Consider the following 24,715-nt stretch of genomic DNA (forward strand, 5'->3'; position numbering starts at 1 on the left):
CAGGCTGGCACCATGGAGGTACAAGGCTGGAGTGTAATCATGGATGAAAGAAAGAGGCCCTTTAGCTTGGCAGGGGTAGTTACTGGCCAGGCACTGTCTTGGGGGAGAAGACAGATGGAGACCCTTTCTCATCACCAGTTGTGCAGGCTCTGAGTCTGCAGTGTTTCCAAGGGGGCCCCTTTCTATCTCCAAGAGGCCCTCGGCACCCCGGAATGAGGCCAGATTTAGGAGGCAGGTTCAACTGTCAGCAGGCTGGAGCTGAGGAGAAACACACGAGAGAAGAAAGCCGGGCCAGGGGTGTGGCTCTTGGTGGCAGCCCAGGGCTGTGTGTGGACAGGAATGACAGGTCTTGAATAGGTGGCCACCTGCTCCGGGACGCCTGGTTCACAGGGAGAGAGGACCGAGAAAATCTCCACGATCCCAGGAAAGCCTAACAAAGAAACGCCTGGGGCTCAGGGGAGCATTTGGAGGGAGTTCTGACTCGGGCTTGCCGGGCCTCTCTCTGGATGCTCAATCTCAGGCAGTGCATTGGAGTTGGTGATGGTCCAGCTCCAGTGTCTTGCAGGGACGATCTGTTGCTATACGGCCTCGGCTGTCGGGTGGGGAGTTGACGGCAACCAAGGGCGCAGAGAGATTCCTTTTGTGGGACTGGAGGCTTCACCTCCCTGCGCGGCTGTCCTCCCTGGCACCTGAGGCTGACCATCTGGGCCGAGTCTGTGAGCTCAGTGCTGCCGGGCCCATGGCAGGGCCCCCACGGCAGAGTCTTGGCAGGCTGCCCCCAGTCTGGCCCCAGGGGCAACTGGGCACCAGTGCCGGGGCCCAGAGACCCCCCAGCACTCAGGAAATGGTTGTATCTGATAGAGGTGGGGCCAGTGGGGACTTCTGGGACTCTGCAGGTGACAGTCTCAGCTGGTGAAGGGATTACCTGGTTTCTGGGAGGCCATCCAGGGCTGAGGCACTGGGCGGTTCTGTGGGGACCTCAGGGAGTCTCAGCCCCGTGACTCTCTTTTCCCTGAGCATCCCAGTCCCCCTCCTTCCTCATGTCCTCAGGGTCATCCTGTGATCTGGGCGGGGAGGACGGGCAGGTGGTGGGACACTATTTGAGGTGGCGCTGTGACTCTGCCCCTCGCCTGGCTTGAGCCTTTCAGCACACCCAAGGCTCCCCGTTGGGTTTCCATCCAGCCCTGGCCTGGGGAAGAGATTCCATTCCCTGGGATGAAGTTGGAGAGCTGCTCTGTCTCCGTGAGCCCCCATAGCTTTCCCACCCACAACTAGGGCTCTTCGTGCCATGGCCTCTGTTCCAGCCTCGTGTTGCCAGGACCGTGAACATAGGGAAGCTGAGGCGGGGGCTGACAACACACTCCAGGCCTGGCCATGGAGTGAGAGGGGAGGCCTCCTCTGCAGCCTCAGCCTTTCTTATCCACACGCCTGAAAGCTGTCTTCACAGCCCGGTCCCTTGAGGTCAGCGGGATACGCGCAACGTACTGGGTTTGGGGGAACATGTGCTCACCCTGCCTTGTGTTGTGTGTCCAGCCAGGGGCCTGGACTGTGCGGTAATCTTGGCCATGGCAAAGCTTTGCAGATATGGCTGAGTTTCTACAGTTGTCCACTGGCCAGGGCCGCCTTCAGGCACTAGGGGTGGCACAGGAGGCAGCCCTGAGATGACTCCCAGGAGGGCGGGGCAGCCGCTTGCCTCTGTCCACACTCTCAGGCAGCCTGCTGGGTTTGGGCTGATTCATAGGTTGAGGGAGATCCCACAAGCAGCACAGCTCCGTCCCCCTTCCTGGGGAGAATGTCCTTCTTGTGCTTTTCTCTTTGTTATGCGTTTTTAAAGACTTGGAGTCTCTTTTTGTAATGTAGGAGGTCATGCCTGGGCTGCAGAGGGAGTAGAAACAGTTCCAGCGTGTGGGGAGTCAGTATTGCGGGCTTTTCGTCCCCTTACGCTTGGGGTTTGTATTCTTCCCTTGGTTCTCCACACCCCATGCTCACGGGCCTGGCGCGTGTTTGGTGTTGATCCCAACAATGAGCCAGCCCTCACTTCTGTTTTCTCTAATTTCAGATTTGAGAATGGCAGTGAGTTTCCCTCAGAGCTGGAGGACGGGGATGACCCAGCAGCCTACGTCACCAACCTGTCGTATTACCACCTGGTGCCCTTCGAGACAGACATTTTGGACTGAACCTCTCTATCAGGCCTCCCCTGCCTCAGCTGTTCACTGCCAGCTCTGATGCTGTCCGCTGTGCTGGCCCCCATGGTCACAGCTGCTGCCCCAACCCTGGACCTCCCAGATGTCCCAGGCCCCACTGACGCCAGGAGGCCTGGGTGTCCTGCAAGTGGAGCAGCAGGGGCTCCTAGTGGGCCAGGCTGACCGCAGAATCTCCAGCAAGCTGAGGTCCTGGCTGGAGGCCACAGGGCCTGCGTTCTGAGGGTCTTCACTCACCGCTTGGTGCCCACAGGGCTGCACACTGCTGGGGCAGGGACAGTTCCTGCAGGGCTTGCTCTCACTGTTACTGCTTCCTGGGAGGTGCATCCCTCTTGGTCAAGTGGCCTAGCGCCCCCCGGCCACCCTGACTCCCCACCGTTCCCTCCCGCGGCAAACGCACAAAACGTCTTGAGGGAGATTTTGGCAAGTCGCCCATTCCAGATGCCACAGGCAGGGGATGTTTAGTAATCCAGGATTTCTCTGAGAACTGGGATGTGTGGCTTTTTTTTTTTTTTTTTTTTTTTTTTGCTTTTTATCTTTTCTCTGGAAACTGGCTTTGGGTCAACCCCAGGAGTGTTTGCAGAAGGCCCAGCACAGTGGGGGTATCAGCCGCAGGGTGGGGAAGGCATTGCTGACCAGATGCCCTTGTGAGCTTGGGCTGAGCGCTGGTGGTTCTTCCCAGAGGAAAGGAATTTCTTCCCGGCCTGCCAGGTCTCTGGGCCTTCAGCGCAGGTCCTGGTGCTGCAGCCACACCTCCCCGGAGTGCTTGTTGACGGAGTTGCCATAATGAACTTGAAAGGACGAGACTCAAGAGGGAGGCGGGGGCTCCCCGGCCCGCAGGAGAGGATCCCTGTTCTTCAGGCTTCTCTGCTCACTGTCTGCTAACGACCGACATTTGCTAATGTAAATAATAGTAAATTATTGAGAATTCTAATTCTTTTACACAGTCTGTTTTTAATCTATTTTAATTAAATAAAATCTATGACTCTACTTTGGTCTGTCCAAGATGTTTGTGTATAAAGGCATGGTTCTTTTTGTCCCCTGCCTTGGGACAGGGTGGAAACCAAATGCTGACTCCTCGGGCCTGGCCCCTCCCCCTCTTCCTGTCACATTCCGTGAGTGAGAAAATGTGTTAATGTTCTTACCCCAGGGAAACGATCTGCCCAGATTGAAAAATGGACACACAGCTTGTTTTATTTTGGAGGGAGAAGGGGGTTGACTTGGGGTTTTTTTCTTTTCCTCCATTTTTCTCTTTGGCAGCCACAGGAAATCTCTTTGATGGCCCAGCTGCAAAGCACATGGACTTCCCTTTGCTTTTGCAGTTCCCTCTGCCTTCCAGCTGTGTTGTTTAAACCATCTTGATTTCCAATAGGCTAGTCGGTGGCTCACTCTGAGGTTGACCATTTGCCTTTTTTTTCTTGACGCATCAAATTTGGTTCTGTGCAAGGATGAGGCTTCCTGTTTGTTAGCTAAGGTTAGAATTGATCAGCATGTTCAGTCAATGCCATCTGACTTTCAAGGATTGATTCACGGGCTCGTCTCATCTGTTTCACAGACCTGCTTCTCCCCAGCCATTTGGTCACTGATGCAGCTTTGGCCACCTCTTTGCTCAGGCTTTGTTCCTCTGTCAAGACTCCAATTTGGCTCCCCAACCCCATCCCCTGCTCAGCCTTCACTGAAGAAGTTTTACCGTTCCCAGTCCATGCGCAATGAGGTCAGCCATCACTGCTGAGTTTAGCTGGTGGTTTTGCCTGCAAGTATGGGCTCAGTATGGCCAGATCTCCTAGTTTTTCAGTAAAAGCTAGAAATCTGACTCTTCTTTGTGAAATATCCCAATTTTGAGGCATTGGCAAAAAATAAATAAATACATAAAAATAAACAAAAATAGATTAGAAAGTTGACCAAGTGAAAGAATTGTGAATTTTCAGCCTCTAAACTGTCATTCCAGAAAATCGATACCAGAGCAGTTGAGGGTCATGTGTGAATTTTCACTCTTGCCCGCACATTCCTCTGGGGACCGGTGTCTCTCCTAATTCACTCTCAGGCTCTTTGTGCTGCTCTGGCAACTAAGAGAGCCTTGGCTGCAGTGGCTTGGACACCGCCCTTAGTCACTGACAATTGTGCGAAGGCTGCTGTCATCAACTCCACTCACTACTTGAGGCTCCTGTGAAGTGGTGGGCAATGCAAACAAATTCCTGTTGCCACCTAAGTTTCCCATCTGAAAGCGCTTTCGGCATACACTGTTTATGGGCTGAGGAATCATCCCTTCTTCGTCTGTTTTGTAATAAATGCTCATTTTCATGTATGAGGCCTGCCTAAAGTGAAAAATGCACAATGTAAACATTGCCTAGGCCCGCTTGTGATGATTCGTCCAGAACTGACACTCTCCAGCACTTGCCTCGTTGTGGGGAGGCACACAAGCATAAGCTACCTGGTAACGGAGCCGGCTGTGGGCTCATTCGTAAGCATACAATTCTCATGGCTGTAACATTTATTAATAGAAGTATACTCGGGGGTGTTGGCAGCCAAACTGCCCTGAGAAATGTGTCCTAACCTTCACTAGTTTCTCCTGTTGGGGACAGAACACATTCTTGGCTTTCATGTTAGAAGCATTCTGTCAAATGATAAGCCTTTTTACTGCAACTAAAATTTCTGTCCCATGTCCTCTGTGCCTTCTGCAGACCAGTATTCTCCTCTAGGCCCAAGGACTTAAAATGCAGACTGTATTATTTTTCAGGATGGCAAGGCCAACAGATGAGGAGGCGGCTGCCAGTTGAAAAGATAGTTTGCTATATAGGCAGATCCCAAGTCGAGGGGGCACATATGCCCTGGGGAACCATGTGAGAAGCACCAGGGTGGGTCAGGAGGCAGAAGGAGCAGGGGAAGGCATAGCAAGAGTCTTTACTGTGGTTTCTGTGGGAAGGAGATAGGGAGGCAGACTAAGCAGTCTTCAAGATTGGCCAGTTTGATAATTTCAGCAGGCTCTGCGGAATAGGGGCTGTACCTAGTCGTCTTGTTCCTGGTCCTGGGGTGATTAGGGCAGATGGATGGTGGCCCAGAGTATGGAAGCCAGTAAGGGTGGTTGGATGTGGGCTCTGGATGGATTGGTGTGCCTGTGCCAAGCAAACTAGCAGATGGGTCCTTTATCATCTCTAGGAACTGGCTAATTCCTGGAGGGGCAGTCCAGGGTCAGCAAGACCCCATGATGTCAAAGCATCAGATACAGAAACCAGAAACCATGGTGATGACACACACCAATCCCTGTGGACCTCTGGTTGATGGAGAGATTTGATTTTATCTTTTGCGGGAACACAGAGAAAACCAAACGTGGCACACCCATATGCTTCATGCCAAAGGCCTTCCAACGTGAACAAGGCTATGTGTAGATGTAAATGTTGCTTTTAAAAATTTGAGTGGGTGATATATTTCTGCAGTCCAAAAATTAAAAAGCTTTGAAAGGTTTTGTAGAAAGTATCACTCTGCTTCCTGTCCTTATTCTACCCCTCAAAATTGATTAGTTTCTGGTATATCCTGCCAATATTTCTTCATGCAAATGCCAAACAAATGTAAGCATACACTTTTTAGACAATAGCTAAAAGAATTCCTCTGGAGTCTATATAATTTAGCATTTATGGTCAATAATAACGTGTCTTGAAGCTCTATCTGTATCTTCATCTGTCTATCTATCTTATCTACCTGAAGCACTTCGGAAATAGATGATCTGCTCAAACTTGATGAGTTTTGCTTCTAAAGGGCTTGGCTGATGTGCAGTACATCATATCTTAAATAAGTGTAATTTTATTATTATTCTGGGCAAAGCATTATACTTTCTGTTATTCACTCCTGTCTGTTTTGGGGGTGGAGGTGAGGATAGGGGTGGTGGGGAGGTGGCCAAGGATGGTGAATTTGCCACAGGCCAAGGGGATGCTCTTGGTCTTACAGATAGTAACCTTGAGAGCAAACTTGTCTCCTGCGGGCACACTCATATTAAACAGTCTTGAGGTAGATGTCCAAACACCAAAATAGCTGCCCATGTATATATTTACAATAGAAATAACTGACCTCAAAATCAGAATACTTAGAAATCATGTCCTGCCACAGTATTTACTCCCTACAAGTGGGAAAAGTCAAATAATGATCTAAATCTGGCTCTGCTAATATAGAAAATATAATAGGCGGAATTAATTACATTAATGCCACTGGAAATATTATTGTACCAAGACTTTGGAGTTTTCCCAGAAGGCACTTTCACACCAAAAAAAAAAAAAAAAATCAATAAATAAGCAATTTTTAAAAGTGACTATACCATGCTTTTTCTTTCTCCCTATGAACAAGTGAAAACTTGACATAGGCAATGAGTGTATTGGAAATCTCTGAGTTGAATGAAGAGACAACAGGAACAAATTCACCCATGGAAGTCTAAGCCATAGTATCTCTCATGTCAGAGTGGCCTTGCCTATAGTGTGACTGAAATGTTCAGAAGTGTGTTAGGAGGGAGGACCCTCTTCCTAGTCTTAAAGAGTCCCAGCTCACCAGGGAAACATTTCTCCAGGAAGAGTGTGATGGTGGGAAGACAGGGCACTTATATTTCCATGCTCTAACTGTGTCCTCTTGGATGGAACTATTATGGTTGACTGCTGGATTAGACACTCAAAGTTGGTTGGGATGGTCTAGATTTCCTCTCCACCAGATAGATGGTGCTTGATGGGCAATGAACAAGTTTGCTTCGGCAATGCTACTGTGGCTGATTGCCCTTCCTCTAACACATTCTTCCTTAGACACTTCAGTACATTTAGACAGGTCTTACAGCCAAGATTCAAGATCTATTCTTTCTATTCAAAAAGAATTTGAATGTATCATTTATTCTAATCAATTAAGTGTCAATTTTGGAACCTAACATACAAATAGCAACCTTTTATTATGATTTTATTTTATTTTTTAATGACAGGATCTCCCTCTGTCGCCTAGGCTGGATCATGCAATGGCATGATCATGGCTCACTGCAGCCTCAACCTCCTGGACCCAAGTGATCCTCCCACCTCAGCCTCTCAAGTAGCTGGGACTCCAGGTGTGTGCCATACTCGGCTAATTTTTTAAAAAATTTAATAAAGACAGGGTCTTGCTATGTTGTCCATGCTGATCTAGAACCCTTGGGCTCAAGCAGCCCTCCTGCCTCAGCCTCCCAAAATACTGAGTCCAAGAAGAAAGAACAGATCTGGAGGTGGAGATTTGGGAGGATCATAACAGAAGAGGAAATAGGTAAAGCCATGAGAATGGACTTGATCACCACAAGAGCAGGTATAGAAAGAAAAAGAGCTCTGAGGACTGAGCCCCAGAGCTCCCCAACATTAAGAGGTACCAGCAGAGCAGAGTGAGGTACATGTGAGCTTGTGTTACGCAGCAAATGCTAACTGATACAAGGGCAAATGATACAAGGGCTAATTTCCTTCCTGTGCAAGGAGCTCCTACTCCTCTTTCTTATTCAAAGAACCCCTATGAATCAATAAGTAAAATAAGAATAAAAGGAGAGTGAGAAGGGCCAGGGAATATGAGAAAAGTGAGGAGAATGAGGAGTCTTGGAAGCCAAATGAAGAAAGTGTTTCAAGGAACAGCCAAGGGTCAGTGCATAAGAGATAGTTATTATACATACGATGAGGATAGGGAAAGAATGCCAAATTTGAACACAGTGGAAGTCACTGTCGACCTTCACAATAGCAATTTTAGTGGAGTGATGAGAGTGGCAAAGACATGATTGGAATAAAAAGGTGTGTAGTAAAACTTCTCCTTCTCCCTTCTATCAGTCGTCTGCTCATTTCCCAGAACCCCTGCCCCCACCTAGGGAACCACTTTTATTAATTTCTTATTTATACATCAAGAGTTTTTATGCAAATATAAGTATGCATGGAAAATATATATTCTCACTCTATACTTTTTAGTATAAAAATTAGCATTTTAAGTATACTTCTCTATACCTTGCTATTTTTCCTAAGCTATCCTAAGGCTCTTTCCTATCTGTTCTTAAAGAGCTTCCTCATTCTTGGTTGTCTTCTGTACAATGGTTCTTTATGGACATGCCCTGACTGGTTCCCTGTTGATAGACATGTGGGCTGTCTCCAGTGTTTTATTCATGATTATACAAACAATTCTTCAGTGAATGACCTTTTCACAATACATGTGTGGGTATATTTATAGGGCAATTCTTCCAAAGTAGATTTCTGGGTCCAAGGGTAGATTATAATTTGGTAGATGTTGCAAATTTCCACAGGAGTCATACCAGTTTGCATTCCCATGAGCAGCATGTGTGAATACAGTTAAGTCTCTATTGATGGAAAGTGAGATGACTTCAAATATTTTGCCATTGCAAAATAAGAAGCAAAGGATACACCTGAATATGCAAAAATTTCTTATGCATGAGAATATATTTGCAGAATAGAGATCCTGATTGATTTGTAGTGGTTCTTTCTATTGTCACATGAAAGAAATTAGCCCTTGTATCAGTTAGCTTTTACTGTATGAGACAAGCTCCAAAGTGGATGGCTAAACAGTTGTTTATTCAGGCTCCTGGTTCTTTGGGCCTGCAATACGGATTGGGATTAGCTGGGTGGTTCTGCTCTTTGGGGCCAGGCTGGGCTGATCTTGGCTGGGCTTGTTGAGGAACAGCTAGGGTGGGAGTGCTCAGCCGGGTGGTTTTCTTCTTTCTGCTCCATGGGATCAATCAGCCTCCATCTAGGCTGGCCTAGGCTTTTTCACAAGGCAACTCATGGTTCAAGAGCAGTCAGAGACCAAATGCCCTTGCACAAGTGCTTTTCAAGCCTCTGCATCCCATTTGTACTATCCCATTGGCTGAGGCAAGTCAAGTCCAGTGTCCGTGTGGTAAGACACTACCCAAGGGCATGGATACAGGGAGGCATGAACAAATCCAGGTCATTACTACAACCAATCCATGGTGGGCCACAGAGGCCTAATCTTCATTCTCTGTTGTAAGTATTTTGGGTTACCACTCTAGTCCGTTTATTGATAAAGCAAGGGACTGTGCTAGAAGTGGCGATGATCCTTGAAGCAGCTGATCACAACAGTTTCAGTTCTGGAATATGAACTTCCTTACAGTGAAGCTCTTGCCTTCTGTAGAGAGACCGCTCATAATGGTGATGGAGCCATGAGGACTGGGTGCAGGACTATGCGGAATGTGGAATGGCCTCACTTTCTGGCTTTAAAAACAGATTTTTATTTTCCAAAGCTGTCTTCTTTCCTTCACTGACCAGGTATCCCTCTGGCATTCCACACAACCCGGCAGGACAAGTTTGATCTCTGCTGATTTCAGCTGCTAACATGTTTCAGTGGAAACAGACCACATCCAAGCCACAGCCTTCAGAATCATGCTGGGACAGTTAGGTGACTGAGGAGAAATTTTGACTCACCGAAAATAGTCTTCTTGACCCTTGTTCTCATCTAATTTATATTTTTCATTTCATAAATGGAGTTGACTTGACTGAGTCAGCCCAGGAGCCTGCTATTTTGGGGAGAAAAGTCTATAATAAAATCCATGAAATTAGTCCTCTGAGAGTGTGGGCAGAGAGGTGACAGTGACTGTGCAACCCTTGAGGCATGAGTGTTTCTGTGACGTGATGTTGTCATCCACATGCAGGCCTGAGAAACCAAGGAGAGCCCTTGAAAGGGGGCAGGAAGAGGAGGAGAAAGAGAAGTGACTTTTACTGAGCACCTACTGCATTCTAAGCACAGCACAAGGCACTGTGTATACAGAGACACATAAGATGCTGTCTCAGTCCTGAATAGACATCAGCTAACATGTAAGAAATCCCACAAAAACACAGTGTCAAGAAGGAAGAGGAGAAGGTGGAGCAGATAGGGAAGGAGGAAAAATAAAGAAACAAAAGGAATTACAGCAAAGCAAGGGTAGTGAGAAGGTGCGTCAAAGACCAACCACCTGATGGGGCATTGGAAGATTTTCTTAACCACTGTTGAAAGGGGCCTGACTATTTCAGGCTCTGGTTCGCCTGCAGATAGCATCAACTCACGGAGAGTTTGAGCTTCAAATCCACTCCTGGCTGCAGGGGCAGGATCCACAGCCTGTTTATCCCCGAGACTGCTCCGCACTTCCAACTCCGATTTGAGAGTTAGAGTTATGTGGCCTGGAAACTTCTTTCTCTAAGCTAAACTCCTTTGACATGTGATTGGCATCCAGACAAGAGTTGAGCAGCTTAAAGTCCCAGGAACTCCTTCAGGGGCCCTTGGATCTTATTAAATGAGATCAGAGCCTGGTGTGTCCTGCTCAGTGCCAGCATTCCCACTCTGAAAAGATGCCTTGCACACAGAAGGCGAGAAACAACCACGCGTTGAGTGAGTGTGTCATTGTGTCTGGAACAGGCTAACGCCTTTCCCGAAGCACCCAGGGTACCCCAGGGAGTCTGGATTTTCTCTGGAAATGACCCCTTCATTCTTTCCCAGCTTGATTTTCAGTAATCCCGGGGCGGCCGTGAGAGGGTATTTGCTTTTCTCCTTCACTGGAATTTCTCCTCCAGCTCACCAGAAAGAAAAGAAGAAAGAATGAGGACGTGTGCATGACAGGTTCTCTGGGTCTGGCTTATTTGTTCAAGGAACACATTTGGGGCCAGCACCCAAGGATAAGGGGGGGCCCTGCCATGCTCCCCTGGGGACCGTGGAGGACAGGGTGTTTGGTTTCTGGGCTCATCAGAAGCAAGGTGGCAGTTGAGGTTTGGAAGATCCCAGCTCATCCAATGGGCAGCAGTCAGATGGCAGGAGCTCCCCCACTGAGCAGGTGGGCTGTGGTCTGGATCCCTGGAAGCTACACAGGCCTGGCTCTGCTCTGCCCCTGCCCTGTGCCCATGGGGAGGCTGGACTTTGGATTGGCTTTGCTGGAGCACCCGGGCACCTGATGGGTAGAGCCTGGCCTGGACCCACCTTGTTCTGTGTGGAGCCCTGATGCCCAGCCTTTCTTCTGCCAGGGATCCTGCTCCCATATTTCATGCTGGAGTGTGTGCCCTCTCCAAGCCCATGGCCCCCAGAACCACTGCCCCGTCATCCATCAGGTACAATGTGGCATAACCAGGAGCGGGGCTCCTGATGGATTCATTACTTCATATGTTGGGTTTACAAACCTGTACCTCCCTTCTCTCTCTCTCTCTGCCTCTCTCTCTCTCTCTCTCTCTCTCTCTCTCTCTGTCTCTCCCCCTCTGCCCATCTCTCTGTAACACACACACACGCACACACACACACACACACACACAGATCTCAGAACCCACACCACCCTTTCTGTGTGGCTGGCTCTATTACAGTGAGCTAGAAGGCAGTTTTGGAGACGAATTGACTGGAACATCTCTACAAAGTTATATTTTCACAATTTTTTTTAAGAGACAGTGTCTCTCTGTGGCCCAGGCTGGAGTGCAGTGGTGCCATCACAGTTCACTGCAGCCTCAACCTCCTTGGCTCAAGCGATCTTCCCACCTCAGTCTTCTGAGTAGCTGGGACTACAGGCGCTTGCCACCATGTGCATCTAACAGGCTTGATTAGAGTTTATCATTGACTTTATTGTCTTCTTGATAATTAATCTGAAAAACCGACATTGAGCAGGGCCCAGATTATGGTTTCCTTGGTAGGTTGGCGGGCGTACCCCCAATTCTTTAGCAAGCCTGGCTGTTTTCCTTCTCATACACAAAGGGGTCAAGCCTGCTCTTGGCAACCATGATTGACTGTGTTCACTCCCTTCCCTGATTCTCTTATCCAGATAGGTCCAAGTGCCATTCTGTTGTTACTTGCTTGCTATTAGTAGTTGTTACTATACTTCAGCAGTGAAGTAATTATTGCTGTAATTATTCCCTTATAGTTATGTGCTTATTTATTCATTTTTCTTTATTATTATTATTATTTTTTGAGACAAAGTTTCACTCTTGTCACCCAGGCTGGAGTGCAGTGGCGTGATCTCAGCTCACTGAAACTGCCACCTCCTGGGTTCAAGCGATTCTCCTGCCTCAGCCTCCTGAGTAACTGGGATTACAGTTGCCCGCCACCATGCCCACCTTTTTTGTGTTTTTAGTAGAGACAAGGTTTTACCGTGCTGGCCAGGCTGGTCTTGAACTCCTAACCTCAGGTGATTTGCCCACCTCGGCCTCCCAAAGTTCTACGATTATAAACGTGAGCCACCACGCCTGGCTAATTTTTTGTGTTTTTAGTAGAGATGGAGTTTCACCATGTTGGCCAGGCTGGTCTTGAACTCCTGACCTCAGGTGATCCACCTCACCCTCCCAAAGTGCTGGGATTACAGGCGTGAGCCACTGCACCTGGCCTATAGTTACGCATTAATAAGTGTCAGAGCTGCTGTGGTAAGTCACAAAGGCGGCACTAGAGCACAGTCATTGTACAGTCTTTGGAATCAAACTGACCCAAGTTCAAACCTGGCTAAACCACTAAACAGCCATGTAACTCTGAGCCAGTCACATGACCTCTCAGCCTCAGTTTACTCAACTGAAAACAGAGAATAACTACTTGTCCGGGTCATTATGGGAATTAAATGAGATAAAGGATATAAATCTGTTAGCACAGTGTCTAGGATACGTGGCCCACCAAAGATAGAGCCTGTTACTAGAGATCTATTTTTTGGAGCAATCTATATTAGAGTTTGGTCTAGAAAAACTTGTATTTGTTTCCTTACAGAAGAAGCAAGCTGTTCATATTAATATATACCAATTTGTATTTCTAAGTGAGTGTAAGAGGGGTTTGCGTGATTCATAGCTTGCGTGTGTATGACTGGGTTCAGAGGGAAAGCCAGGGCCTGTTGGTTTCTGAGGTTGGAGCAGACCCTGCCCTCCCGTGGGCATCCTGTGCTCTCTGGTGGTGCTGTGAGCTGGACGGGTCATTGTTCAGACTCAGTAAGACTTTTCTCATCTCTTCATGGCTAATTCAGATGAAAACGCTCAGCACGGATCTGAAGAATGTACCGTAGGACCGGGACGGAGAGAAACAGGGTGAAGAAAGCAGCTGAAGATCAGAGTTTGTTTTGAAAGTAACCAGCTTTTGTGCATCACTGTTCACACTTGTGGAAGAAAAGCCCTGGGGCATGCTGTAGAATTTCAGCCTCCCTGGTGGGTGTTGGCCCTGCTGTCTGTCCCTGTTGGAGGAGCTGAGATGCCGCCTGGCCCCCTCGTCCCCCAGACATAGGCACTCACACACAGAATGACTTCACAGCCCAGCTCCTTGCTGCCTTTAACTCAGTGAATCTGCTGTCGCACTGTTTGTTGACCTTGAGGTATAAACGCCTGATTATAGTACAAGGAGTCGTCTCTTCCCCGGGTATTAAAAACATTGTTAGGGGTCAAAATCTCAAACCAAGAGAGCAGGCTCTGATGGTAGGATTGCAGCACTCAGCCTGTGGGCAGAGGAAGGGTGGAGGATCAGTGTCACAATAAAGGAAAATGCCTGGTCCTACCCAGAAGTCGACCCTGAAAATGTTGAATATGGACCCTGAATTGTCTTAGCAAAGCTGTGATGAAATGACAAGCTTAGCTTCAGGACTAAGCGGACTTGTTAGAATCCAGTTTCCTCTATGAACGGACTTGATGGAAAGCCAAGCATGTGAGGGAAGGCCCTGGCCTACCATACCGTCTCCTGCTTGAAGCTTTTGGGAGTTTTCAAGGAGGTGCAGAGATTTTAGTTTCTGTAAAACCACTGGATAGCTGTGATCATGACCTCAAAGTCCACCCTCCTCCACTGTCTTCCTTCTGCTGGAATTTGGTGTGATTAAAAGGATTTGGGCTTTAAGTCTGAGAGACATGGATTTAAATTCTCCTTCTGCCTGCATTCAATCACTGGTCTCACAAGCAGGTGAAGGGCAGATACTCTGCATGGGCTCTGGGGTTACAGACAAGGCAGATGAGGGTCCTGACCCTGAGGGGGTTTACATTCTAGCTGGAATGACATGCAATGCAGTGGTTAGTTACAACAGGGATTGTGACCAGGTAAGTCATGTACCATGGAGAAACCCATGTGGCTGCAGGTCCACGGGGGCTTTCATGAGTGAGTGACTTAACTGAGTGCTGAAATGTGGAAGGAGGATAAGTGAGGGGGTGGGACATAGAGAAGAGCAGCCAGAGAGAGAACAGCATGTGCAAAGGCCCTGAGGCAAGAAGGAATCTGGCCCAAGCATGGTGACACTTCAGTTTACTACCTGCTTCCCTATATTGGTCAAGAAGAGTGAGTGAGGCTGGGCACAGTGGTTCAGGCCTGCAATCCCAGCATTTTGGGATGCCAAGGCTGGGGGATGGCTTGAGGCCAGAAGTTTGAGACCAACCTGGGCAACATAGTGGGACCCCCATCTCTATAAAACGTTTTTTAAAAGTATCCAAGGGCAGTGATACACATTGTAGTCCTAGCTACTCATGAGGCTGGAGGATTACTTGAGCCCAGGAGGTCAAGGATGCAGAGACCTATGATTGCACCACTGCACACTGCACTCCAACCTTGGTGACAGTGTGAGACCCTGTCAAAGAAAAAAATAAAAGAGTGCATTGTAAAGAACAAACAATGAGTGTGAAGTGCCATGTTGGCTGGCTCATAATAGGTCTTCTCTTTTGTCCAAGGACTTTGAGTGTCCACCTCCTCCTTATTAAAGCCCTCTCAAACTTTGCTTTTCTTGAAAAAGGTGGAATTTAGATGATTTTGCAGCAGTTGGGATCCAGGAAGCCAGAAGCCCCACATAGCCGAGGACTGGCCTGTGAATGATAAAGAGGTGGAATTGTGTTATTGAGCAAATGAGTAGGTGGCAGATGGCTACTGCCTCAACAGCTCTTGGTGGGACTGGGTACCAGGGTGTGCGTTTTCTACTGTACCTACCTTTGTCAAAAAATTACTGCTTCCTTCCTCACACTGCATGAACAAGCCACGTGACTACAGGATTTCTCATAGATAGGTCTCAACTGAGCCTTAATTGTTCATACGGATAGATTAATTATTCAAGCTGATGAATCAGAGGGTGTAGCGTGTGGGTTCACCAGTAAAACAAGAGCCTGTGTGGACAGAGTTTGGCAGAGACAGGACCTCCTGCTCTGCCCAATTTAATTTAACGCATGCGTGGGTGAGGGGTTTCTTCAGTCCTGACTTACCCTTGACTTCTGGGCTGCACTCTGTGGGTTTCAGGAGTGACTTCTCTAACACCTTCTGGACCAGGAGGAGAAGCATTGTTAGGGCTTGTCCCTGGGGTGTGTCTGGGCTCCGAGGCCAGTCTACGTTGATCTTGAATTGATGATGGCTCTGCCAAGGTTGCTTTTGTGTTTGCTTCTTGGTCGCTCGTTGTGAAATGTGTTCGGTAGTAGTCATGAAGCAGATCTTTGGCATAAATTCTCATCCCAGCAAGGAGTGCATGAAATTGAAAATCGGCAGAGCCAAGGAGAGGGAGTCCAGGCTCCAGACCAATGTGGAGTTCTTGGAGATGTCCCACCTGGATGGCGGGAGCAGCCTCTCTGGGGCCTCTGAACGCTCTGCTGCCCCACGTCACCTCCTCACCCTGGCAGAGCCCGGCTCGCTCCGGGGACCCCACTTTCCTTTCACCGCTTCCAGGAGAGGCTGCTAATTTTCCATTCCTCCAAGGTCTGTACATTACCACTTGCAGACCAAAAGCTCTCTCCTGCCCAAGCACCAGTATCTCTGAGGCTCCAGCTCCTCTACCCTCCATCCCATCATCCAGGGCCTCATAGTTCCTCATGGTGCCTCCTCACTTGCAGGCATGCTGACAGTGCAGCCTTAGCGCCTCGCACTCTAGCCCTCCAAACACACTGCCTTCTGCTGGCCTTGGACATGCACTCCTGTGGCCACAAGCTGGATTCTAATGATATGAAACTGTGCAACCTATAAAAGAATAAAATCAAACCATATATATATATGTATATATACACAAAAGTATATCTAAATGTATACACATGTATATATGTGTATATATAGTATATATACAGTATATATACACATATATATACAGTTTACATACATATATAGTATATATAGAATATATACACAGACATGTGTATAATGTATGTATAGTACATATATACACAGACATATATATGTGTATAATGTATATATATACACAGACATATATATGTATAAATACACATGTATGTATAATATATACATACATGTGTATATAATTGTAAAATATAGATAAAATTAATCATTTAAACCATTTTTAAGTGTAAACTCCAGTGGCATTTAAGTGCATTTATAATGTTATGCAACAATTGCCACCATCCATCTCCGGAACTTTTCCATCTTCCCAAACTGAAACTCTGCACCCCTGAAACGCTAACTCCCAATTCTCTTCCCCCAGCTCCTGGCAATCCCTCCTCTATTTTCTGTCTCTGCGAGTCTGACTCCTCTGGGTACGTCATACGAGTGCAATCACATGGTATTTGTCTCTCCAGGGACTGGCTTGTTTAGCATAAGGTACTCAAGTTGCCCTCGTGTTGTGGCGTGTGACAGGATTTCCTTCCTTTTGAGGCTGAGTTGTATTCCATTGTGTGAATATACTCCATTTTGTTTATCTACTCCTCCGCGGATGAATAGTTGGGTTTCCACTTTTCAACTGTTGTGAATAAAGCTGCTATGAACAAAGTGTCTATCTGAGCCCCTCCTTTCAATTCTTTTGGGTGTATACCCACAAGTGGAATTGCTGGATCACGTGGTAACTCTATGTTTAACTTTTGAGGAACTGCCAAACTGTTTTTCTCAGCAACGGCGGCACCATTTTACACTCCCGCTAGTCATCCGCCAGGGTTCCAATTTCTCTACATCCTCGCCAGCACTTGCTATTTTCCATTTTGGTTGTTTGTGTTTAAATAATAGCCACCCTAATGGGTATAAAGTGATAGCTTATTATGGATTTGACTTGCATTTTGATTTGCCTCTCCCTAATGATAGTGATGCCGAGCGCTTCTTTTCATGTGTTTATTGGCCGTTTGTGTGTCTTCTTTGGAGAAATGTCTATGCAAGTTCTTTGCCCATGTTTGAATTGGGTTGCTTGGATTTTTTGCATTGCATTGTGGGAGTGCTCTATATATTTTTGGTTGGCAGTTTTTTCTCCCATTCCATGGGTTGCCCTTTCACTGTGTCCTTTGATGGACAACAGTTTTTAATCTTGTTTAAATCCAAGTGATCTATTTTTCCTTCTGTCACTTGCACTTTTGTTGTCATACCCAAGAAATCATTGCCAAAGCCAGTGTTGTGAAGCTTTTCTCCTATGTTTTCCTGTAGATTTTTTATAGTTTTAACTTTAATATTTATGTTTCTGATCCATTTTGAGTTAATTTTTGTATATCATGTAAGGAAAGAATTCAAATTTATTCTTCAGCATATGAATATCCAGTTTTCTTGGCATTATTTGGTAAAAAGACTGCCCTCTTTCCATTGAACGATTTGGTACCCTTGTTGCAAATCATTTTGCTGTGTGTGCAAGGGTTTATTTTGGGTCCACTCAGTCACCCGCTTCCTGCCTGCAAACCGACTAACCCTGAGATCAATGGAGAAAAGTGTGTGTTTAAATAAATGACTCCTGCCTCATTTCTGACCCTGTGCTTTCTATGTACATACACAGAGACACACTCAGACACACAGAGACACACATACTAAGACACACAGATACACACACACAGAGGCACACATACTAAGACACACAGATATGCACACACACTGACACAGATGTACACACACACACAGACACACAGATATATACACAAGATAGGCACACGCAAGCACACTCCCAGAAACACGTACTCACAGAGGCGCACACAGACACACACACACATACACACAAGCACACACACTCAGCAGATGTATCAGAGAGTTTTTCTGAATTTTAGTTCAGAAAAATGCACTGGAAGGAGACTGGAAGGAGTTCTTACTGCCCTAAAGTAGGAGGAGACTGGTGGCCAAGAGGAAGAAGTAGAAGTGAAGAAGTAGAAGTGAGCTGTCTCTGCCCAGCTGCCCCCGGGCTCTGCTCCTCTCGCCTCTCACAGTGGGGCTGGCTGAGTTCAATCCCTGGTATTGCAGACCTTAAGAATGCATGGAACATCTTTATGCTGGGAATTGGGAGGAGGATGGATCAGCCTTGCAGAAATCCTTGGAAGACAAGACAACAGGTTCCTTCCCCGTGTTGGGGTGGCGAATATCCAAGTTACTGGTGGAGAATCCATATGGGTCTGCAGCAGCCTCAACTCTCGCCTCCTCAGAAAAAAGAATTTGACTGAGGGGCATAAGGCAGGAAAAAGACACCAAGGCAAGTTTCAGAGCAGAGTGGAAGTTTATTTAAAAGCTTTAGAGCAGGAAAGAAAGGAAAGTACACTTGGAAGAGACCCAAGCAGGCGACTTGGAAGTCAAATGCCCCATTTAATCTTGATCCTGGGACTTTATATGCTAGCCCCTTTCCAGCATCTTGCGACCCTTTCCCTTCATTTTTCTCTTAGTGTGGGCTGCCTGCACGCGGTGCCCTCTTTATGCTTGGGAGGTGAGCACGTGCGTGTGTTGACTAGAGTTGTACACCTGCTCATCTGAGACTTTCTTACCTTTCCGGTGGAATGCCCCTGAAGGTCATGTCTCTTAATGCGCATGTCCAAGCTTACTCCCCGGATTCATGAGATTTTACTGGAAGCTTCTGACTCCCAATTTCAAGTGTTTTTATATACTGGGAAATTGCCTTTCCCTGGTGCCTGCAACCAATTATCACCTTAGTGTGACAGCTGTGGGCCATCAGGAAATTGCCTTTCCCTGGTGCTGTCTGCCAATTCTCATTTTTAGAGAGGCAGTGTGGCAACTGCCAAACCGTCACCTGATGGTCCCCTGACATTTCTGGTGGGCAGGTGTTGGGGAGCCCTCTCCTGCCTTGCTCATGCCTGGCTAGCTACCTACTGTAACACTGGAAGGCCTGGGGTACACGGGAGGAACTTGTAGAAGTTGGTCAGGGAAAGCTGCGGCTGATGGCAGGGCCAGGAAGGGGGCCCATCTTAGCAGCTCAGATTCCCTTTACACTCGAGTCCCCTTCTCTCCCCATGCATGCTTCCTGTGTTATTGATCCTTCAGGTCTCAGCTCATTAAAAACAACAAGAACTAATGTTTATTAAGAGCATACTCTGTGCCGAGAACGATACACACATTTTCTCTTTTAATCTTCAGAATAACCCATGAGTTGGGCAACATCAACATCATCATCACCTTCTTCTACTTTTTCATTTTTAAATGAAGAAATTGAGCTCAGTGGTGAATTTGCTTGCTTGAGATCATGTAGGTGGGAGGATTTGAGCCTGAGTCTGACTCCGATTCCAGGGCTCCATTCTTAACTTCCTCACTCTCTCGTCCCTCCCAGACCATTTTGGCCAATCTGGGTTAGGGGTGCGGGTACCTCCCTCACTTCTGCCAAACCAGTGCTCTGCAGGTTGGGACCAAGGGGGCCTGAGGAGGCTGACAGTCAGCCCTGTGCTCCCCTGGGGGCAGGGGTTGGGGGACACCTTTTCACTCCAAGAGTCCTGCTTGTCAAGCTCTGGGTCCACTCAGAAGGGTGCCTTTTCCTGGTTTGCACAGAGGCACTGCATGGGCATCATGCTGTCTTGAAGGGATTGTCACTGGATTTGTAATCTCTCATTACTCGTCATTCTCTCTAAGGACTGCTAGCTCCTTAACAGCAGAGGCTGTGTTGTATTCAGGTTGGGCCTTCTGTCCCTAGCATCCAGAAGGCACTTCATGCGTAGTTGTTGAATGAGGAGTGGCCAATGAAGAAAGGCATTGTAGGTGCCTCCCCTGCTGACTCACACCTGCGCAAAGGCCCAGAGAGTTTCTGGTGTGGGGTCAGGGCTTCACCCCTTGGAAGAAGGGCTGACATTTCACAGCTCCTTTTCTTGTTACCTGTTACCTGGAAAGAAAAGTTTTAGATTTTCATGGACTGCCTTCACGCAACTTTGATCATCCAGAAAAGTGCTGCGAAAATGATAAAAACAGGGGTTAGCTCTGCTTGCAACTGCAGAGTCCCTCATCTCATAAAAAATATGAATAGGCGCCTAGTATTAAAGCTTTTCTCTCCCCTGGCTATGGAAATCTGTTATTTAGCCTCTCCTGGCCTCAGTTTCCTTACCTCTGAAATGGGGATAATAATGTCCACCTCATAAATTTATCACAGGGGTTAGAGGAGGCAACCCATGGGAAGGGGGTAGGATAGGACCTGCTGCAAGTTAAGCTGCACAGTAGCTGCTAGCTCTGTGTGTGACTGTAACTTCATTATTATTATGGTGTGGAAGTCATGGACTTTGAATCCAAGTTGCTTACTTTTTGGGAGAAATGGATACAGCAAAAGAACAACAATCCATGCGTTTCAAAGTGGGTGAAGCAGACAAAAAAGTCGTGGTAGCGGAAGTGAGGATGGGAACCCTGGGGCTCAACCTGGGCTGGGAAGGCATAGGGATGTGGGTTTAAGCTGGATCTGGAGGGATGGGTAGCAGTTAGGTAGACTGAGGCAAGGGGAATTCCAAGTGCAAGACCAGGAATGAAGAGGTATGAAAGGGATGGAAGAGAAATAAATGTATTCTTCAACCTTTCAAGCTCATCAGTGGGTCTCAGCCTAAATGCCACTCCTCAAGCCTTCCCTGATCCCTCCGTCTGGACAGCCCCCTTGTTATATGCGCTTACATTCTGGCACCAATGCTCTGACACCAGCTGGGTGTTCAGCAATTCAGTTCAATTCTGATACTATCTAAAGTTAGTGCAGAGCCCCCAAATTAAAGGGCTCAACCCCAATAAGACTGTACCCCTTTCAGATGACAGGTGCACTTTGGAGATCCCAGGCCAATTGCACTTCTATCTGACTTGGCTACAAATTCAGGGGTTCCCACAATCCCCAACTCAGTCTCAAAAATTCACTAGAGTGACTCACAGAAATCAGGAAAGCACTGTGCTTATAATTATAGTTTTATTAAAAAGGATACTGATGAGGAACAGCCAAATAAAGATACATAGGATGGCGTGGAGAGGACACAGAGCACCCAAGCCCTCTCCTCATGGAATCCAGGTATTTCTTCCTCCCAGCACATTACTGTGTTTGTGACCACAGGACCAGCCCAAACTAGGCCTATTCTGTTGATAACAGGAGGTCGAGTCACCTTGTAGGCATAACGGAGTGAAAGTCATGTAGGCCAGGGATGTGCAATAGAAAAAGGTTTGACCTTTAACAACACCTGGTACAAGGATTCCTCTCTGGGGAATCAAAAGACTGGGAAATGACTGGAACCTGAATGCTGGAACTCTTTCAAAACGGATCTGTTGGCCCAGAATATCTGGGGCTAAAATCCTTACTGTAAATGGTTCGTTTGAAGCTCTCCCATCAGACTCTGCCAAGTCAACATTCCTAAATCCTTTCTCTTGCCCTCTCAACCCTTCAAACTTGCCCCAGATCCCAAATCAGTGAGATAGATATGAACTGCATCTCCTGTCTCCTTGCTGGCTGGTCTTGCAATAAAGCCTTTCTTCTCTCAAAAGCTAGTGCCATAGTATTGGCTTCTATGTGTGTCAAGCAGCAAGCCCCTTAATTCAATACCATCTTCACCAACCAGAAAGTTCCAATGAGCTTTGGTGTCTAGAGTTTTTATTGGTGTTTCATTGTATAAGCATGATAGATTGAACAATTGGCCACATAGTTGAATTCGATCTTGAGGTCTCCATTCCCTGGAAGTTGGGTAGCTGAAAGTACAACCCTATAATCACATGGTTAGTCTTTCTGGTGGCCAGCCCCCATACTGAGGCTATGTAGAGGCCCACTGGGCATCACCTCATTAGCATCACAAAGACATTCCTATCTTCAGAAAACTCCAAGGGTTTTTGAAGCTGTGTACCAACTGAGGAGAAAGGCTATATATGTATTTTTAAATTATATTACAGTTCTTACAGCACTTTTCACAGCTGAAATATATTGCTTTTACAGTTAAATATTTAATATGTATTTATCCAATAGACTATAAGCTTCAAGAAGGAAGGGACTTTGTTGTTTTTGCTCCACTGTAACCTTAGCATGTAGCTCAATTCTTGGCAAGTAGTATTTGCTTTGATTGATAGATGTGATTTGTATATATTCTATATATGAATAATGGGTATAAGAGTTATATATATGAATAATGGGTGTAAGAGTTAAAGAAAGAGAAAAGAAACACAAAAAGCAGCTCAACAGTCAAAGACAGGTTTATTTTAGAGAATAAACTTGAGAGGGGCATCTGGCTGATTTTGGTCTGGAGCACTCCCTCTTACAGACTAGGAGTATTCATTGGATTTAGGGTGAAAGAGCTTATCACAGGCTTGGAATGTTTCTGTGTGGAGAAGTTTATTGTGGGGTTGGAATGTCTCTGGTTGAAGGAGAGGTTATCTTGGGGCTGACATCTCTCCAGCAGGAAGGGAGATTATCTCAGGGCTGGCATGTCTCTGATCAGGGAGGGATTTATCTTAGGGTTGGAATGTTTCTGGTCAGAGATGTCATTTGTGGTTTATGGTCATGCTGACCTTAGCCATTAGGCTGATGCCTTTTGGATTTAGGTGGTTTTTGATCAAGGGTAACTTTAAAATGGTGGTGCTTGTCCAAGATGGCGATGCTCCTGCTCTGTCAGTGGGGAAAATTAAAGACTGCAAAGGTATATTGGGACAGATTGTAGAAGGCCTTACATGCTCTATGGTCTTAAATGTTTCCAGCATGTCTCTCACATCATCTCAGTAACTGCTGGGAAGGCACCACTGGGAAGATTTGTAGAATCACCTAGGCCTACTCTGGCTCCATGGAAGCTTCTCTGAAACATGAGTCTTATGAAGTCTGGGAAAAGGGCATGAGTGGAATGGATGACTCAACATTCAACTGCAGTAGCGGGGGGTGTGAACTCAGTGCTAAGTTGAGGAAAAAGGGCCAAAAATACAGAGTGTGGTAAGATTTGTCTCTCTCATGTTTAGCAGAGTCTGAGAAGTGCTTAAAAATCGTTTTTGTTAGAGTGCTGGTGCCCAGTAGATAGGGGAGTAGGAAGACAAACCCTAGTCCCTACTGAGCATCACTAGACCTGAGAAGGGAAAGAGGAGGGGCTCCGAAGGGAGGAATCCAGGCTCTCTAAAAGAAATTGATTAACACCTGAAAGGCTCAGTTCATGTTTCCATCATCCCCTGCTCATGGTCAAGTCAAAGAAAAAACTGATGTCTAGTCATTGAAAACATCAAAGCATAAGGTGGGAGGATGATTGCGTCCTGTGTGGCAATGGGAGACGGGACAAATTCAGAGCACTCAGTACTTCCCCTCTCTTTCTAGAGCAGAATGTAGGGGTTCTAAGTGTTTAGTACGGGTCTTGATTCTTTATTTTATCTGCTTCTGTGGCCCTGGCTTTGTTGTCTAGAAATAATCAAAGATCATAGACTATTCCATTTGGAAGAAACTTTAAGGCCGTTATTTGTAACCCCACTGAATTGCTAGTGCCGCTCAGGTCCAATCTCTGCATGAAGTGGAATTCAAAGGAACATAAGCCCAGAGGAATAGTGAAGAACTGTGCTGTAGGCTTTTTTAAAAGTGAGGTCCTCATCCAAGGAGTTTGCATAGTGTGCCACCAAATAAGCATCTCAGAACCTTCTCTGGATGTCACTCTCCTCTGAAGTTCCATACCGGGGCTGAGGCAGCCCCTGCATCTCTCCCTCTTCCCCATCCCATGATTTCCCACTGCCTCCCTGCTCCCCTCATTCCCTTCTTGCTTCCCTCCCATCTCACCGCCTATCTTTCCCCTACCGGAGGGGACCGTGAGGGCTTCTGGGGCTGGCTCTGTGGCGGAAGCTTCCTGGGATGTGCAGGCCTTCAGTAGCACTGAAAGCTTTTCTCCAAGAAATTCTTATTCATGATTTCTGGTGAGCAAAACTCACCATCTGCGTATTCTCTAAGGCAGCTGTCCCAGTCCTGGGTGTGTGGCAGGTGCTGCCTAAACACTGGCTGGCTTCAGGGAAAGGCTTTGTTTTTTTCTTTTCTTTCTTTTTTTTTTTTTTGCATAAGATTCCATTCCACAGTCATCAGAAGCCTGCTTGCATTTCATGGGCCCATGAAATTACTTATTTGATTCCAGAGAAAAAAGACACACCATTTCTGTGAATCGAGGGTCTTCGTTTGAGTTTTCTTTTTGGTCCCTCTCTCCATCATGCAGGGAGGGTCCCTATTTTGCCGAGGTTAGAAGGAGCACCAACTATCTATAGACATTTTAAAAATGTCTATAAATATACAAAACTAAAAAAAAATTTTTAATGTAATATTCAATTTAGAGCAAGATTTAAAATATTTGAACACTAAAATTGAAACAGTTACCTTACAATCTCTATCTGATTATCTATAATTGAGTAATGACTGATGAGTTGAATCACATTTTCTCAAAGTATCCTTTGGCCCCTTTCCTTTCCCCAGGCTGGAAGAGCTTTTTCTAATCACTTAGCCTTCAGTGTTCCTAAATGCGCTCCTC

The 24,715-nt window shown here is 46.7% G+C and overlaps 1 protein-coding gene across 2 annotated transcripts in view; it reads left to right on the top strand.

Annotated features, from left to right (window-relative positions):
- Positions 1-3,195, top strand: part of PXDC1 (PX domain containing 1) — a 28,232-nt gene extending 25,037 nt beyond the window's left edge. The window contains exon 4 of one of the 2 annotated variants that reach the window (XM_010361795.2): positions 2,060-3,195. In XM_010361795.2, the coding sequence (XP_010360097.1) occupies positions 2,060-2,226 (167 nt within the window). In that variant the 3' untranslated portion in view covers positions 2,227-3,195. The remainder of the gene's footprint in view (positions 1-2,059) is intronic. The other variant, XM_010361794.2, reaches the window with a different exon arrangement.
- The last annotated feature ends 21,520 nt before the right edge of the window (positions 3,196-24,715 follow it).

This window comes from Rhinopithecus roxellana, chromosome 4, assembly GCF_007565055.1.
Source record: "Rhinopithecus roxellana isolate Shanxi Qingling chromosome 4, ASM756505v1, whole genome shotgun sequence".
Classification (NCBI taxonomy): domain Eukaryota; kingdom Metazoa; phylum Chordata; class Mammalia; order Primates; family Cercopithecidae; genus Rhinopithecus; species Rhinopithecus roxellana.